At 53.3% G+C, this 18,066-nt stretch overlaps 2 protein-coding genes across 2 annotated transcripts in view; one reads left to right on the forward strand and one right to left on the reverse strand.

Annotated features, from left to right (window-relative positions):
• dctn1b (dynactin 1b) overlaps positions 1 to 1,268 on the forward strand; it is a 31,341-nt gene extending 30,073 nt beyond the window's left edge. Inside the window, exon 30 of the mRNA XM_084673348.1 lies at positions 3 to 1,268. Coding sequence (XP_084529474.1) covers positions 3 to 140 — 138 coding nt within the window. The 3' untranslated portion in view covers positions 141 to 1,268. The remainder of the gene's footprint in view (positions 1 to 2) is intronic.
• Positions 1,261 to 17,835, reverse strand: alms1 (ALMS1 centrosome and basal body associated protein). The gene is made up of 18 exons (XM_084673344.1): positions 17,677 to 17,835; positions 17,192 to 17,381; positions 16,894 to 17,014; positions 14,902 to 16,813; positions 14,513 to 14,672; positions 13,097 to 14,266; positions 11,946 to 12,067; positions 8,804 to 9,707; positions 8,341 to 8,460; positions 7,541 to 7,708; positions 6,346 to 7,289; positions 5,387 to 5,492; positions 4,868 to 5,080; positions 3,039 to 3,304; positions 2,781 to 2,949; positions 2,627 to 2,684; positions 2,269 to 2,368; positions 1,261 to 1,756 (listed from the first exon to the last, which is right to left on the reverse strand). Exons 1-18 carry the CDS (start codon positions 17,728 to 17,730, stop codon positions 1,712 to 1,714), a joined length of 6,822 nt encoding a protein of 2,273 aa, XP_084529470.1. The 5' UTR covers positions 17,731 to 17,835; the 3' UTR covers positions 1,261 to 1,711.
• Between the last annotated feature and the right edge of the window lie 231 nt (positions 17,836 to 18,066).

Here is an 18,066-nt window from a genome sequence, read left to right on the forward strand (position 1 = left end):
AGGCCAAGGAGGAGAGGAGGGGGGACACGGTGTTGGTGGGCAGGGTCATGCTGCCGTGCTCCAGGGGTCAGGAGCAGGCTCACCGTCTCGTCCTATCACAGGCTGAGCTCCAGAGAGTGCACCGCCTCCTGCTGACCTAAGCACCCGCCCCCAGCCCCGCCCCCCACAGCCCTGCTTGAGACTAGCCTCCGCCCCCCCTGCCGTTCGCTGTGTGTGGTTAGTAGGACGAAGCAGTATAGGCCAACAGTGCGTCTGTTTGTTATTCTCTTAAGGTTACGTTAACGACTCAGCACCTATGATGACGCCACTCTGATGTTGCTGTGTCTGACGTGATCAGCTGTTGTGCCCTTGTTATACATCACAACCAAAGGGAGGATCATCTGTGAGGTCAGGTTGATTTGAGGTCTTTGTCCAAGTTACATGATGGCTACTGTACAGAATACTACTTCCTCAAAAGGATTTCAGAGAAGGAAAAACAAAACGGAATAAGGGACTTAATGAAGCATTAGTTGATTTTCTTGCACATAAGTTTTGACTTCGTATTACTTTAAAAGTTACTTTTATGAAGGAGCATTGTTTGTCTTAAATTATAGAAGTACCAATTTTTTTGGGAAGGGTAACTTTAGTATTTATTGCACACGAACGCCAGTACATTGTTGCAGGATACTTTTACATGCTTGGTATTTGTGATTTACCTTGTGAGTAATGTAACCTAATATGAAACTTCAGAGCTAATGTATTGAATTGTATCGCATTTGTAAGGTGTTTGAGAAACATATCATTGTGTAGAATGACCGTGTCCTGGCCTGACCCTGCAGAGATACTCGCGGTTCAGGCTGGTCATATATGCCTTATCTTTTACTTTCTAGCTCAAACCTCATTCATTGCAAAAACAACATCTCTGCCAAAGATTCTACGTTTTTTAATCTGCCACATTTTTCATCTTTGGATTTAAAAAAAAACATTTTATTTTAATACACTTCAAGCTACACCACATTAGATTGTTATATCATGTATTTATTGTCATATATATATATAGGAAAAAAAAACTAAAATGTACAAACCAACAGCATTCTGTTTTGAGGAGATTTGGTGTTTTGTCGTTAAGAATTTATTGCATTATTAGCATCTTGAAAGAAAATGTGTGCCCTCTCATGAGGGCCCAGCCCAGCCCAATCCCTGGCTCTCTCTGTGCCCTCTCTGTGCCCCTGTAGCCTCTCCCAGCGCTGTAACCACCCAACAATAAAGACATGGACAATGACAAATCAGATGCCGCTTCTTCTGTCATTTCTGAGTCTGAGTCAGTAAAATACTGTGGATGAACTTTTCTTGAGAGCATCTCTCGACCAGTGTGGCTGGAGATCATGAGACTCATCACTCACCTGTGTGTCTGGAGCATGCTGCCAGGGAAAGCTGTTTCATTGTTGACTTAAACCAATGTATTTATTTTTGCATTTTAAAAAACAATCCAACCCATATAAAACATTTCCTAAATTTGTATGTAGACTAACAAGATTAAGGATTAGAATTTCTCTCAAACTTTTCTCCACAAGCAGAAAACATAATTTCTTAAAACAAAGCTTTTTTCAGAATAAATAATAGGTTTTAGTAAGATAAATCAGGATCTAAATAATACTTCAAAGTAAAAACCATCTTGTCACAGCATTCTAATTTAATGAAGGGTTCAGCGCCTCGCGTAGGCTCGTCAGCGTCACTGCCAAGGTGTTCGCCGACCCAACACACGGTTGGTGATTTTCTGCAGGAGAAAAACATCCAGTCACTGGAAACAATGCTGAAACATCCAGTTCCCCAGCAGATCAATCAGGGATGCAGGGGAACGGTACAACTGGACATTGAGGACCAAACGTGCAGGTCTGACAGTATTTCAGTGGTCAGAAGACGTTCCTTGACACTTAACCCTTGTGCTGCCTTCGGGTCACATGACCCAAAGGTTCATAACGAACCATCGTTGTCTTTACCAAATTGTACCCAATAGAAATAATTTTATTTTATCCTTCGCTATGAGGAGGGTCTGAGACAGCCCAGCAGTTAAAAGAAAATGCTTCACTTTGTTTTTGTATGCGGTGAAGTTGTCGCACTACGACGGTGGATCACAATGACCCGAAGATAAAACAAGGGTTAACAACCAAAATACTGTTAGAACTGTGCACCTCTGATCTCCTTCGGATTTTCCACAGTTCTTTCTACGTGCGGTGGTTGTGGATGGAAGTGCCTGCTGAATGAGGGTAATGTGAACCTTGCGTGTACCTTGTTGTAGAGCTGGGCGTTGAGCCTGTAGGAGCGGTACTCTGCCTTCCTTCTGTCCTCCTCCCTCCTCTTCTGCACCTCCGCCAGCTGGGAGTATATCCTGGAGCACGCACACACCATCTCATTACAATGCCTGAATCTGTGTGTGTGTGTGTGTGTGGGGCACTGTGTGAAGTTGGAAAGTCTGTGTGTATGTGTACCACTGACGGTAACACAGGTCATGTTGATAACACTCAACGGAGAACAGTAGCACACACCATGGTTGTGTGCATTATTATAACATTAAATATTATAAGATTATATTAACACACACACACACACACACATCTGTATATACACACACACTCCTAGAACTTACTGTTTGGATCTTTGGACCATCTCCTTCTTTGGAACGGCCCTTCTGAGCAGTGATGGACCTGAGTACAAAACAAACACATCAGCCTCGTAGCCATCGCCTGTGTGGATGTGCTGGTTTAGGTGCATTCGATTCGTGTGTGTGTGTGTGTGTGTACCTGCAGGAGGTCTGTGCAGCCGCCCTGCTGCCCCTGGCCTGTTGAAGAGCTCATCTCTCTCCCTGCTGAAGATGGCCTGCAGCCTCCTCTCCTCCACCTGCAGGGCCAGGCGCCGGGTCCTCTCCCGCGAGCGAGACATGAACTCTGGCCTGCGCAGCTCCAGGGCCTCCTGGTGGGCGAGAGGAGGAAATGCACGGAGCAAAAGTGAGAGCCACGGTCAAACATGACGTCTGCTAGCTGGCTCCGGCAGACACTGACCTGCAGAGAGATGCGGACCAGCGCAGAGGGAGGCTTGCTGCTGGGCTGAGGCGGAGGTTCGGTCCCACCGGGTCTGGAACCCCGGATCCCCTCCCTGGTCACGGCCCGGCTCTGCTCGGCCTGGCGGGGCCTGAGGGGCTCTCTCCAGGGCCTGTTTGAGGCCTCGACCCAGACTGGGCCGGCCGTGGGGGCCGGGTGCCCCTCGGGCTGGTTCTCCTTCCGGGCCTCAGCTTTCAGGTCCTCCGCAGGAAGGAACCAGGACACACCTGGCAGGCGGCACTCTGGGTCAGAACGAGCGCCATGGCAACACCCTGCAGTCATGTGCACCTCTGCTCTGATACGGTCCTACACTGGAGCTAGGATACGGTCCTACACTGGGGCTAGGATACGGTCCTACACTGGGGCTAGGATACGGTCCTACACTGGAGCTAGGATACGGTCCTACACTGGAGCTAGGATACGGTCCTACACTGGAGCTAGGATACGGTCCTACACTGGGGCTAGGATACGGTCCTACACTGGGGCTAGGATACGGTCCTACACTGGAGCTAGGATACGGTCCTACACTGGAGCTAGGATACGGTCCTACACTGGAGCTAGGATACGGTCCTACACTGGGGCTAGGATACGGTCCTACACTGGGGCTAGGATACGGTCCTACACTGGGGCTAGGATACGGTCCTACACTGGGGCTAGGATACGGTCCTACACTGGGGCTAGGATACGGTCCTACACTGGAGCTAGGATACGGTCCTACACTGGGGCTAGGATACGGTCCTACACTGGGGCTAGGATACGGTCCTACACTGGGGCTAGGATACGGTCCTACACTGGAGCTAGGATACGGTCCTACACTGGGGCTAGGATACGGTCCTACACTGGAGCTAGGATACGGTCCTACACTGGGGCTAGGATACGGTCCTACACTGGGGCTAGGATACGGTCCTACACTGGAGCTAGGATACGGTCCTACACTGGGGCTAGGATACGGTCCTACACTGGGGCTAGGATACGGTCCTACACTGGGGCTAGGATACGGTCCTACACTGGAGCTAGGATACGGTCCTACACTGGAGCTAGGATACGGTCCTACACTGGAGCTAGGATACGGTCCTACACTGGAGCTAGGATACGGTCCTACACTGGGGCTAGGATACGGTCCTACACTGGGGCTAGGATACGGTCCTACACTGGGGCTAGGATACGGTCCTACACTGGAGCTAGGATACGGTCCTACACTGGGGCTAGGATACGGTCCTACACTGGGGCTAGGATACGGTCCTACACTGGGGCTAGGATACGGTCCTACACTGGAGCTAGGATACGGTCCTACACTGGAGCTAGGATACGGTCCTACACTGGGGCTAGGATACGGTCCTACACTGGGGCTAGGATACGGTCCTACACTGGGGCTAGGATACGGTCCTACACTGGGGCTAGGATACGGTCCTACACTGGGGCTAGGATACGGTCCTACACTGGGGCTAGGATACGGTCCTACACTGGAGCTAGGATACGGTCCTACACTGGGGCTAGGATACGGTCCTACACTGGAGCTAGGATACGGTCCTACACTGGAGCTAGGATACGGTCCTACACTGGAGCTAGGATACGGTCCTACACTGGAGCTAGGATACGGTCCTACACTGGAGCTAGGATACGGTCCTACACTGGGGCTAGGATACGGTCCTACACTGGGGCTAGGATACGGTCCTACACTGGGGCTAGGATACGGTCCTACACTGGGTGTTTGCTGAGGGTGTTGGATTCCCATCTGGATTAAAAAAAGAACTAGAATTCAGTTGAGTAGGCGATCCTCTGCTACTCACCGCGTGGGTAGTGCTTGGGTTGTCCCCTGAGCGTACTGGTCTTCTTGTCTCGGAGGAACGCCTGGGTCTTGGGAGGGCCCCTGCCCCTCTCCCCGCTGGAGGTGGAGGAAGCCAGGGAGGGCGGCCCCCCCTGGGACGGGGCAGGGGAGGGGAAGGTTGTGCCAACGTCCCGGGTGTGGCTCTTAGTCCCCTTACTGATGACCTCCAGGTCACCTGAGGAGGAGCAGGAGAGGAGGAGGGAGAAGACAGGGAGAGAAAGAGAGGAGGAGGGAGAAGACAGGGAGAGAAAGAGGGGAGGAGGGAGAAGGAAGGGAGAGAGAGAGGGGAGGAGGGAGAAGGAAGGGAGAGAGAGAAAGAGGAGAGGAGGAGGGAGAAGGAAGAGGGGAGGAGGAGCAGCAGGAGAGGAGTAGAAGAAGGGAGGAGAGGAGGCCAGTAACCCACGTGAGAGGAGTGTCTCGTCTCTGGAGGTTGACTGGCTGGTCTATAACAATACACGGGAGTGAGCGGTTGACCTCTGACCTGCCTGGACGCCCCTGCTGACCCGCTTGACGGCCCTGGTAGCGGCGAGGGAGGGCCCGCGGCGGGTGGTGTAGGTGCTGGCGGACGACGCCGAGTCGGCAGTCATCTACGAAGCAACGACAGCAAACGTCCACCGCTGAGCTTTGCATGACGACCTCCATTACTAACAACACCAACCACTGAGCTATGGTTTCAACCTCGAAACCCGACACCCGAGGACAACCGTGGTCCAGCCTGCAAAGCTTTCACAGCTCAATTAGGGATGTTCCTGCACATCCACATGGGATACCAAGTTACTTGTTACTTTCAAGTACTATCCCACTGATGTAACCGCTGCATAAAAGCAATAAAGCGACCTCGGGGGTTGTGATGTATTCAAATAACCCGTGGGTTGTGCTAGTAGAGAAATGAGTTATTTTGCGATATATCACACCCTCTTCAGGTTTATTGCTTTATGAAAATAGCTACATACTGACACAAGCACTGAGTCCCTCCACTACAACCAGCAAGAAACACACAAAGTCAAATGTGGGTTTCCTGAGCTTTTCCTGCTCCTCACTACCTCCTGGGTACTGTGCTGTGTATGTTAGTCATGACTTTTATGTCTCTAAATCACTTTCACAAAATAAAACTGTCTGATGTGGTGAGTTATGTTACGTGCTAAGCCTCAAAATAAAGAGACTTCAAATGACCACCGCAAACTCAACTGCTCCACAAACCAGGTGCTGGGTGAGAGATGTTTGTGTTATGTTTGAAGTACAGGACATATCTACAGTATTGAAACAGATATAATAATAGCTGTGAACTGGAATAAACCTTATTTCTGTAGGAGGAAAAGGATTTCCTTTCATGATGGATCTCACTACCAGATGAACGATGAAGATAATCACAGCCAAAGTGTACATTTGCATGCCAAAAATGCATCAGCTGACGGCTGTATGAGTGTGACTAGTACGTACTATGGACTCATCTGTTGCTGTGGTCTCTGAGAGGAGGAGGGGAGGGGTGTCCGAGTCCCTGGTCCTGCCCTGCCTCGGCCCCGGGCCCTGCCTCTGCTGGTGGATGGTGCTGTGCAGTTTCCTGAGCTTGGTGCCACTCTTCAGTCCTCTGACTCGCCCGGCCCCAAAGGCCCTCACCAGGCGGGCCGTGTCCACCGTGGACCTGGAGCTGCTGCTCTCCGAGACGCTGGCGGAGCGCTCTCGCTCCGCAGGCCACAGGTGCCGGCTGGGGGAGGGGCCGCAGCCCGCCCTGCTCTCCTCGTCTTCCTCTTTCTCCGGCCGTGGCTCCGCCTCCTGGGGCTGGGCCTCCTGCAGCTGGGCCTCCTGCAGCCACGCCTGTCCAAGTCCTCCACCTCCTCTCCCGCTGCCCTCCGCCCTCCTCCCGGCGTCTCCTGGTCCCGCGGCGTCCTCCCCCAGGGCGGCTGGGTCTGGGCAGGCGAGGGTCGACGGCGTGCCGCTGTGGATCAGACGCGACAGGCGCTCCAGGCGCTCAAGCAGGGACGCCTCCCTCTCACTGGTGGGGCGGGACTCCTCCAGGCTCCACCTCTGGCTGAACCTGCGCCACAGTTGGTCGAGAGACCGGCCAGTCTGCTGGGGGGCGGGCTTCGGGAGGCCCCGCCTCTCTGGCCCCCAGGCTTCCTGTGGGAGGGGTGTGTGGGGGCCAGGGCGGGAGCGGTCCATGCTGTAGTCCAGCTCTCCAGGGAGAGGCTGAAACTCCTCCCCTTCCTCTCCCAGGCTGGGGGAGCGCCAGCCACGTCCCTCTGGGAGGTCAAAGGTTGTACGCTGGTCTCTCACAGCGCCAGCAGAGCCCGAGGTGTAGCTCGGCGCTTCTTCTCCTCGAGGGAAAGAGGGAGGAGCCTGCCTCTCGTTGCCATATAAGCTGCTGTCCACGGGCGACTCGGCACCTATGAGGGGAAGGACACACATGCTGTTACACACTAGAACGTAGTGTCCCTATAAAACGGACTCCCACAAACAAGGTGTTTTGTGACGTATGATGTCGTCCATCTTCAGTGCTGTCAAAAGGTGTCCTAGTTCCTTTAGAGTGGCTGTGTTTATTAACAGTTTCTCTAGCGCATGCAGGCTACTCTCGACAATCAACATGGACATGTCCCCTCATCCTCACGTCTCCTCCACCCCGCCCAGTCCAGCTCACCTGTGTGTCCACCCTGCAGGCTGACTCCAGCCCCCCTCAGCCTCTTGCTGTAGATGCCCTCGCTGTGTCTGATGCTCACCCCCCGGTCCACCCCTTGCTTCTCCCCCTCCTGGTCACGGGAGCCCAGGACGTCAGCGCTGAACTGTGGGGGCACGGCGTCGTCTGAGCCTGGAGGGGGGAAACAGGGAGAGACAAACACAGAGAGAGACAGAGAGACACAGAGAGAGAGACAGAGAGAGAGACCCAGGGAGAGAGAGACAAACACAGAAAGACCCAGGGACAGAGACACAGAGAGAGACAGAGAGAGAGACCCAGGGAGAGAGAGACAAACACAGAAAGACCCAGGGACAGAGACACAGAGAGAGACACAGAGAGAGAGACACAGGGAGAGATGTGAGGCTGAGAGGGACCCTTCTCTCTGAGGTGCACCAGTGAGTGTGTGAGTGTGTGTGAGTGCTCGGGCCGGCCCAGTCTTTGTTTCAGAGACATGAGTTATTCATGAGGAGCACGGTGCACATGACACAGCAGCAGCTGCTTCCCTGTGTGTGTGTGTGTGTCTGCATTAATCAGCCAGTCAGCTCAAGATACTCTACTCAGTACAATGTTTTAATGGGATCATTATCTGGAATTCACTGTCTTCACATTGTCTTCCTTATAGAGTGATCATTTTAAACCGAGTTTGAAAACTAAACTGGAGATGGCTTTAGTGGCTATGACAGATGAAGAGTGAAGAGATGACCATGCACTACTATGGCACCGTGCCTCCTCTTAGTGGGGTGTGTGTGTGTGTGTGGTCCTACCCGTGTGGGAGCTCTCTATGGTGGTGTCGGAGCGGATAGGGGACAGCTGGGCCTCGGTCTGGGGAACGTAGAACATGTTCTCGCTGCCCAGAGGTTTGTATGGAAGCAGAACCGGCACAGCTGCAGGGCACAGAACATTTCTTAGAACTGGAGTACATATCTGCTGTGTGTCCTGACATCTTGGACCGAAGAACAGCTTAGATTGACATTTACATTTAGCAGACGCTCTTATAAGGACACAACGTCATTTGACACGACCGTGAATTGAACCAGCGACCTTCTGATTACCAGCCCGATTCTCTAACTGCTTAGCCACCTGACTGCTTAGATGTCCTGACATCTTAGACCACTAGGAAACAGTTGAGAGGAGTGCCCGTGTTGCATAGGGGATAAATGAACTTGAAACTACAGCACCACGCCTGGAATAGGGAAGTACTGCGAGCTGAGCTGTCAGAATCCTTACCTGGAGTACGAACGGGTCTGGAGGGGGGAGCCAGTCTCTGTGGAGGAGTGAAGGATTGTGGGTACTTGGAGGAGGTCTTCCACTCAGGCACTGTGGTAGCAAACTGTACCGACACATCCCGTCTTCTGATTGGTTCTCTGGTTGTCCCCGCCCCATCCTGATTGGTCAGTGTAGACTGTGGGGTGTGGCCATCATGGAGAGGGCCTGTGAGGGCGGAAGAGTGTCCGGAGGAGGGGGCTGGGGCCTGGGTGTGCTCCGTGGGCTTGGGGGAGAGGGTGAGGTGGAGCAGGGACACGTGGCCCGGGGCCTGACCAGGAGGGTTGATGGTAGCAGAGTCCTGGCTGCGTCCTGTGGTGTCCCGTCCCAGCCCCACCTCCTCCGGCCCAGCCTGGACCTCCACATGGTTCATGGTTCTGGCGTGGCGGCCGTGGGGCTGAGGCGCGGAGGCCGGCCCCGCTGCTGTGCCTCGTTGGTGGGCTGTGGGGGGGCGGTCCGGCTGGGGGGCGGGCGGCGGGAGCCCCTCCCTGGAGAGCTGGGCGAGCTGCGGGGGCTCCGGACTGGGGGGAGGCAGGGGGGAGGGAGAGCGGCGGCAGGTGGTGATGGTGATGGAGGTGAGGGGCGGCGGAAGGGGCGCCCTGGGGAGGCTCACACCCTCCCTGTGGGCGATCTCTCGAACGCGGCCCTCCAGGTCCTGCGGCTGAGGGGGGTGGAGGCTGGGGTTTAGGGGCAGAGGGGCGGGGGGCTGGTTGGGGTCTAGGGAGGCCGTGGTGAGGGTCTGGAGCTGGTGGGACAGACGTTCCTCTGCAGCTCGGAGGGCACTGAAGCGCTCTGCTGGCTGGGAGGGAGGCAGGGGGAGAGGCAGGCTTGAGGCAGCGCTGCTCTCCGTGTCGGTGCTTCCCTGGCTCTGCAAGGAGGAAAGGAAACGGCTTCACTCCACTGGGGCAGCTCAGACACACACACACACACACACACACACACACACACAGCAACCTCCACACAACACCACAACTTCCACACGACACAACAACATTTACCAAAGCTGAGCGATATGGCCAGCAATTTTTTTGTGATGTTTTTTGATATTGATCAATAATGATCCGAATATATATATTGAATAAAAAGGTGTCCCAACGGCATTATATTTCTAGATTGATATGACTGCCGGACTGACCCAAATTCTTTCTTTGAATATAACAGCACGAAACAGAGCGCTCTGTGACCAGTCATACCAGAGGACAGGTATTGCTACAAGTCGTTCGATGGAGTGGTGATGAACAATATACATACAGTCCTATAGTATGTAATGGAAGAATTCGAGTGGCACTGTGTATATCTGAATAGTCAAGGGATATGATTTGGATATGGATATGGAATTTAATTAACATAAACAATGAAACAGGACACAGACCTTCTAACCAAAGTTCAGCACCCATCCCCCGGACCCAACTAAGACCCTATGGATCTTAGTTAGGCATCTTAAACAACACCATAAATACCTTAAGACAATCTGAGTGTCCCTTCTACGGAGTAAACCACATCACAGAACCTCAGTTTCTGTCTATAACAAAGGAACTTACTTTTCACCGCTTAAAGATACATAGATATTGTAACTATGTCAAAAATTGCCATTACAAGTACCCAACATCTGGTCATTTCTATCCATATCAATCATTCAATAAACGTCAGTCACATTCTCCAAATGCTGGGTACACACAAAGTTATTTTCAATCTTTTAAGATTTTCAAAATGTGAGAGACCACAAACACGAGGACAAACAAATCCTAGACTTAACCGTTTTGCTCCCCCCATATGTTGAATATTTGCGATCCGCAATCAGGGAGGCTCCGACGTCCTTCCGAGCAGGTTCGGTCACTCTTAACAAACCTCACACCAAGGGAACATCTGCTAAAATAATCTGTAGAACCATCAAGATCATCGGGACATTACCTGGGATTGTCTGAAGGGGGTAAATTGGCCCGGTGATCCTGTGGTGAGTACCCACCCAGCATGAGACAGAGGATCCCAGTGCCCCCCCCCCCCCACCCAGGGGATAAGACTCTCCAGGCCAGGAGATCAGATGACTCAGACGTTGACCAGACAAATGGTCTACTGTCCCTATTGGAAGGGTCAGCTTGCTCCAAAGTAAATAAACCAATCTACTACAAACACACTGGGTTTGTGTGTTACAGAAAGAAGTCCATGCAGACGCTGACCCTTCCCTGAAGGTAAACTCCAAACAGAGCCTTCAGGTCAAACATACATTCCTCTAAAGCCTTCCGCAAACACTTTACAACCTCTCAACCTTTTAAGCTAGTCTCAGGACTTTAAGGAACAAAGGTGCTTTATAGTCAGATTGGATGTCTGTACGGTGTTTTTGTAGGTAGAGGAAAATGTATTCATAAACACCACAACCTCCACACAACACGATAACAATCCCACAACACAGCAACCTCCATAGAACACAGCAACACGATAACATTCCCACAACACAGCAACCTCCACACAACACGATAACATTCCCACAACACAGCAACCTCCACACAACACGATAACATTCCCACAACACAGCAACCTCCACAGAACACAGCAACATGATAACATTCCCACAACACAGCAACCCTGCTCTCTCAACATCCACAGGAGAACTCGGAGGTGGGATCACTAGCACTGGGGTTTCTGGCACCGCAATCAAATCACACCATGCCCACAACACACCTGGTTCCTTCAGCATCAGACTACAGCAGTCCAGGAGGCTGCCACCAAAATGAAACACAAATACTGCTCATCATCCAGAAGGGTCAGGGAGGTTTCGTTGTTGAGTCTCTCCAATGCAGTGTGTTGTGTGGTGTTTGGGGACATGGGTGGATGATATTTCGAGGTGTGACGTTGTTCTCGCCGCACTGTCCGTTCTAGAGGCACTATTTGTAGAGATAGGGTTAACGTGTGTGGTGTTGGGGACAGGACAGGAGGGTACCTTGAAGGTGCGTGTGGTGTTGGGGACAGGACAGGAGGGTACCTTGAAGGTGCGTGTGGTGTTGGGGACAGGACAGGAGGGTACCTTGAAGGTGTGTGTGGTGTTGGGGACAGGACAGGAGGGTACCTTGAAGGTGTGTGTGGTGTTGGGGACAGGACAGGAGGGTACCTTGAAGGTGTGTGTGGCGCTGAGCAGGAGCTCTCTCTTGATCTCCTCGATCCTCAAACGGTCCTGTGCGTCCAGCTCCAGGGGTTCACACTGCAGGCCCGACAGCTTCAGCTTGATCCACTCTGCAACAGCAGCACGCTGGGCCTCAGGACTCACTCTCACAGGCACGTTCAGTCTACCTCACAGCTCCAAGCACTCAGCTGTTTTTATTCTATGTTTCATCGCCTCTATTGTGTATATTTTATTGTTATTTTGACCCGTTTATACTCATTCATTAACGATACAAACGTAACCTGACCACTCGAATGAACTTCCGAATGAATAGTAAAGTGAATTTACTTGGATTGAACCAATACAAACGCGTACACAGCAAACACACCTGGCTTCTGGGTGGATTGGAAAAGTATGACTGCAGTGTGTTTGCTGAGACGTGTGAAGGCAGGTTTCTGACGAAAGTGCATTTCTACATTGATACGATTTGCCGGATTGATACCAATTATTAGTTTGAATATTCCAGCACGAAAACAGAGTCCTCTGTGACCAGTCAAATACCGGAGGACCCTACCAGAGGCATCCGCCACAGTGGTGGCGTTCACCGTTCACACAAGGGTCTTTATAAAGAACATATGGTCATCACAAAACAGTCAATCAATGTAACTGTCCCATGTCTCTTCTGGGAGCAAAAGGTCAAACAGCTGCTTCAATAGCACCTTATACTGCACGTCTTCAATTGACCCTTTCAAGACCTTACCCTCTCAGGTCATAAACACCTTAAGACAACCAGACTTAATTCACTCTCAAGGCCATATAAAATGCTTCACCCATCGTCCAGGGTAAACCGTGCCACAGAGCTTCAGCACCTCACATTCCTGTGAGTCATTCACCCCCCTCTTAACCTTACTTAAACTGTCACTGTCTGCCCTTTATCAAGGAACAAAAGGAGCTTTAAAGTTTTACCACTATTAAAACATATTTATCCATAAAATTCCATAACAGATGTTTAAATGTAGTTCCTGTGTACCGGGGGGTTTGGCTCACTACATAAGATAATCTGGCGTAACAAGCTAGGTGTGAGGTAGTGTGTCTCAGGAGGATGTGTGTGTGTGTCAGGAGGACGTGTGTATGTGTGTGTGTTTGTGTGTGTGCAGTACCTCTGGCTCGACTCTCCTCCAGGTCAGTGTTGGAGCTGGCTCTGCTGGAGACCATCGTGGCCGGAGACTCTCTCTGCAGGAGCCTGGCCACCCTGGCAGCCAGAGAGCTGCAGCTGCTGCTGCCCTCACTGCCCGCGCCCTGCCCTGAGCCCACGGCGGAGGACGACGACGAGGAGGAGGGCGAGGACAACGGGGAGATCTCGTCCTCCACGCCCCCTACGTCCCCCTCCTCCTCCCCACCCCCTGGTGTCTCTCTGAGGGCGGGGCGAGGCTGAACTGCAGTAGTGGCCGCATGCTGACCAGGCAGCGTGTTGACGGGTGGGACGGGGAGCTGGCCACGCGCCGTTGCGTCCGACGGCCCGGCACTGCAGCCCTCGGGCTCCGCCCTCCTCACGGCCTTAGGCAGCGGCAGGGCGGAGCCTGCGCCCGCGGAGCCGTCCCGGGGCTGCCCTCCTCTCACGCAGGCCTCCCTGGGGGTCAGGGTCTGGACGGGCTGGTGGGCTGGCTCCCTGGAGGGCCTCCCGGTGTCCGTGCCCGTGGAGTTCTCTCTCAGCCTCTCCACCAGCAGCATGGAGTCAGAGGAGGACCGGCCCCAGACCAGAGACGTCGAGAAGGTCCGCAGGTCCCCAGCCGACGAGCAAGTGAGGGACGACCTCTGGAAACTCTCCCTCCTGTTCCTCGCGGCGAAGAGGGAGTCCTCGTCCAAGTGCGGCTGGGACCCTCCTGGGGAGGAGGAGGAAGAGGAGGAGCCCCCTGAGACGATGTTCTCCGCCCGGCCCAGCAGCCTCCTGATCTCCTGCAGGGTCTTGGAGCCGACGAAGGAGTCCTCGCGACTCTGCTCCATGCTCACTTCAGGCTCTGGGGCTCCGGTCCTCGGCCCCCCGGGGGTCAGGCCCTCGTACCTCTCCTCGAGCCCTGTGGCAGCGTGGCTGGGCACATCCGGCCCGCTGGGCTGGGGAGGCTGGTGGGTGTCCTGGGGCTGGGGGCTGACGGTGCTGAGGGCCAGCCTCACACTGCCCTGGCTGGGAGCTCTGTCTAGGGGGGAGGAGGTACTTGGATCTGGGTAGGGGGCCATGGGATGGAGGCTGTCCACACTCAGAGGGATGGAGAGGCTGGAGTCCATGGAGAGAAGGCTAGCCCTGGAGCACTCCTCTTTATGGGGGCTGTCGCCTGAGCACACCAGGGGAGACAGCAAGGCCTGTGTTATACATGCATTCTCCCACTGCAATACCTACCTAAGTGCAACATCTAGCTGAATTAGGGTGGGTATAGCTCAGTGGTGGAGCATTTATTGCAGGTTCAAATCCCTAATCAATTGGATTAAAGTGTCTACCAAATGACTGAACTGTAAGATCTAAACCTCAATAAAGAGTATAGTGACATTTTGGAGTGACAGCAGTGACGTCCCTGTCGTACCTTCCGAGGGCTGGCTGCTCTTGGTGGGGGTCCCCATGGACCCCTTCACCGTGCACAGATCGGTGGGAGAAAACTCGGGCTCTCTGATAGGTCCTCTGGGTCCAAACGGAGTGAGGATCGTTGAAGGGGATTGGTCAATACCGAGGTTACGGAGGTACAGCTGCCAAAAAAGGATGAGTGGATTGTATTTATGAATTGGTAAAATATTTTTTACATGTAATTAATTCAAGAGGCGCTTTTATACTAAGTGACGTACAAATGGTGCATATTCAAATATTTGTTTTAATCAATACAAATATATAAAGAATATACTATTATAGTATTACTAGATACTAAATACTATTACAAACTTATTTTATCGACACCAACAAAATGATGACTGGAATTACCGGAATTCTGTCTTCAATATTGAGCTCTCTCTCCCTGGCAGGAGTGGAGGGTTTGGAGTTCCAGTAGGGGGCGTAGTTGTCCACCTCCAGGCTCACCGCGGACGACGCCCCCACGGAGGCGCTCACGTTCCGGCCGCTGTGGCCGCTGTCCTGGGAGCTGGAGAACACGGCACTCCCGTCGCGGGGAGACGACACATCACTGAACCAGCCCAGGGCTGCGACACCAGAGGGCTGAGCTGTGCTGGCCTGCTGCAGCTCCGCACCACGCCCGACCCCTGCGGCCTGACCTGGGCCTGCACTCCTCTCACCTCCCTCCGGCTCCCTGGGGGTTGCCGTCCCAGCCTGGCCCAGCGCCTGGCTGCTCCCCTCTTCCCTCCGTGGCTGTTCAGCATGCTGGATGGTTGTGACTACCGTGCTGAGGGAAGAGTGGGACTGAGACCTGCCAAGGGAGGACCCCGGAGGGCCCCCAGCCACCCCCCTGTCCTCCCTCAGGGGGGCGCAGCCCACTGCCTCTCCCCTGGTCGGGGAGAAGGGCCCGGAGAGGGGTGTGGTGGGGTTCTGGTCTGAGCTGGGGCCAGGAGGGGCCTGGTGCTGGCCGGCCCCCTGCTGAGTCAGCATGCGGTTCAGAGAGCCTGAGACGGCGTCGTAGGCCCTCTGTTTGGGAGACACACCAGAGAACCCCTGCAGAGCCAGGCTATCAAACAGAGAGGTCTTCATCGAGCTCTGATTGGTCCTCCAGGCGTCTACCTTCTGCAGGTAGTTCAGACTCGGAAGAGAGTGGACCTTTCCGGATGCTTCGTAGCCTGGCTGTGGGCCAACCAGGTCGATGGCGTCAATATCCGGCATAGAAACTGCCGCTGGCTGTGAGGGCCTCCTGGAACCTGAGAGATGTGAGACGTCCGGGTTAGACCCGATGGCGGACAGCAGTCCCAGTTTGGGCTTAGAACCGGTTCTGACGGGCGCGTGGAAAACACCGGGAGTAGACTGGGACACAGGCTGAGGGAGGAAGCCCAGGAGGGATCCGTCTGTCCCCGTCTGGTTCCCTGAGGACCACAGGTCCCTCTCCCTGTGTCCTCGCTCCACGCTGTAGCCAGCCGACAGGAGCCCTGTCCCACTGCCCCCGACCAGGAGCCCTCTGGCGTCACCCACCCTCCCTGTGAGGGGGGTGTCGGCTGTTGCCTTCTCCAGGTCTGGGGTGAGGCTCTCGGGCTCGAAGCTGCGGATTCTCTCCGCCTCAGAGCGGAGCTCTCTGTGGAGTGCGTCGGCGCCGTCATCTGGTCGAGCGTTTGGCGATCGGACGGTGATGTTCGAAAGCTGAGACATCCGTGAGGAGTGTTGTCCCGTCTCGGTCTGGGGTCCTCCTGGGGAGGGCTGTCTGCTCCCCGCGCCCTGCCCAGCCTCGGGCTTGGCAACGCCGCTGCTCCTCCCCTCCCCGCAGGACGAGGTTCTGTTGAGCGAGGTCTCGGAGGCGGAGGACACGGCGCTGCTGCTGCTGCTGCCGCTGGGCATGCCCACCTCCTTCTGGAGCAGCCCCAGCAGCGTCCGCGCCGGAACGCCTCCACTCAGGAAGGACGCGTCGTCGTCAGGCGACCCTCCCAGAGGGTCGTACGGACGCGTCGGCGGCCGATCGTCCCTGCCCTCCGCCCTCACCCCGGAGAGACTCGTCTCTCGGCCCTCATCCACTCGGATGATTGCTCGGTAGGAGTCATCCTCCGGTTTCCGGGTGTCGTCCGCTGGTGACAAGCTATGCTGGGAGAGAGAGCAGCAGCTGCTTGCTCCTTCCTCAGACAGGGACGTTATGTGGGCCAGGGGATGCTGGGAAAGAGAGGCGTGGTCCACGGGCTGGACACCACCACTGTCCAGGGGAGGGACCAGAAACCTATCTGATGCAATCGACATGTCAGGAGACCCCCTGAAAAAATAAAGATTTAACATGAAAAAATAAAATAAAATGTAATGGCTTTATGTATTCTTATCTATCTGTTAACATACCGCAATGGAGCAAACTCTAAGTCTGTTTGTTGGAACAGAGAGTAGTCTGTGAAGTTGTGTTTTTTTTCAGAGTTGGATGGCAGGAGAGGAAGGGCTGGTGAGAGCTGACTATCCTGGAAATCTGAAATCATGATCAACAGGGTAAGGATTCAAATGATTACGACATAAATCTGAATACAAACTGAAACATAATTGCATGGCTGACGAAATGAACAACGCAACAGGTAGGGTAGACACGCGCACCACACAGTGCAAACGAAAAAAGGTATATAAAAGGACGTTTATCACCAATTGCTACCTAGCTGCAAGGATGAGGTTCTGTCTCCCAAATGGTGACGTTGCAGGTCCGTTGTCACGGTTGTTCTTGAATGGGTTTGATTGAGACTGACGCCGTGTTGAGTTTGATCAGCTGGTGGGTTTATTGATGTCTGTCCGATAACCTGACTCGTATCTACCTCTGCTGGCAACTGGTGCCATGACTCGGTCCCCTGTAACATAACATAAACAAAATACTGTAGCTGCTAGCTAAACGAATTTTGGTAAACGTCTGTTGGTCGCTGGTTAACGTTAACCGAAGTTAGAGCCGGTGTGTGCTAAAGTAGAGCAACTTAGCAGGCAAGCTAGCTACTGTAGTTAGCCTCGCTAATTTAGCCTAATCAAGCCGAGACGTTCGGTAGCAAGCGGGTGTTTTTTTTTCTCGCATAAATATTGCCAAAAAGCATGCACAAACTTCATTTTTACGATTACAATACAAATGTAGCTACTCTGCTAACAATTTCTTACCCTGTCAACGTCTGTCTGTGAAACAAAAGCAGACGTTAGGTCTTGGGTTTCCATATTGTTGTCGTTTGCAGCCCGGAGAGGCAGGCAGGCGCGCTTCCTCTTCACAGTTCGTATCCTAGAAGCGTTGCTAGGGTCTTCAGCATGCGCGGACACTTACGCGGGACTTTTGAAAAAATGTATGGAAATGTGTAGCTAACAAATAGCGCCACTCATGGACTTAAATAAGTATTGCAAAGAACACTCCAAAATCATAACGTAATATTCGAAGTGGAAGCAGAGCAGGGGACGCTTCTGCAAGGCAGAGGTTTTGTCTGAGTAAAAACGGTTATAATATGCTATCAATAGAAAAATAATAATAATGAGCACATGAATAATAATAGAATTAGCCTA

This window comes from Hypomesus nipponensis, chromosome 3 (genome assembly GCF_054491055.1).
Source record: "Hypomesus nipponensis isolate SF chromosome 3, ASM5449105v1, whole genome shotgun sequence".
NCBI lineage: Eukaryota > Metazoa > Chordata > Actinopteri > Osmeriformes > Osmeridae > Hypomesus > Hypomesus nipponensis.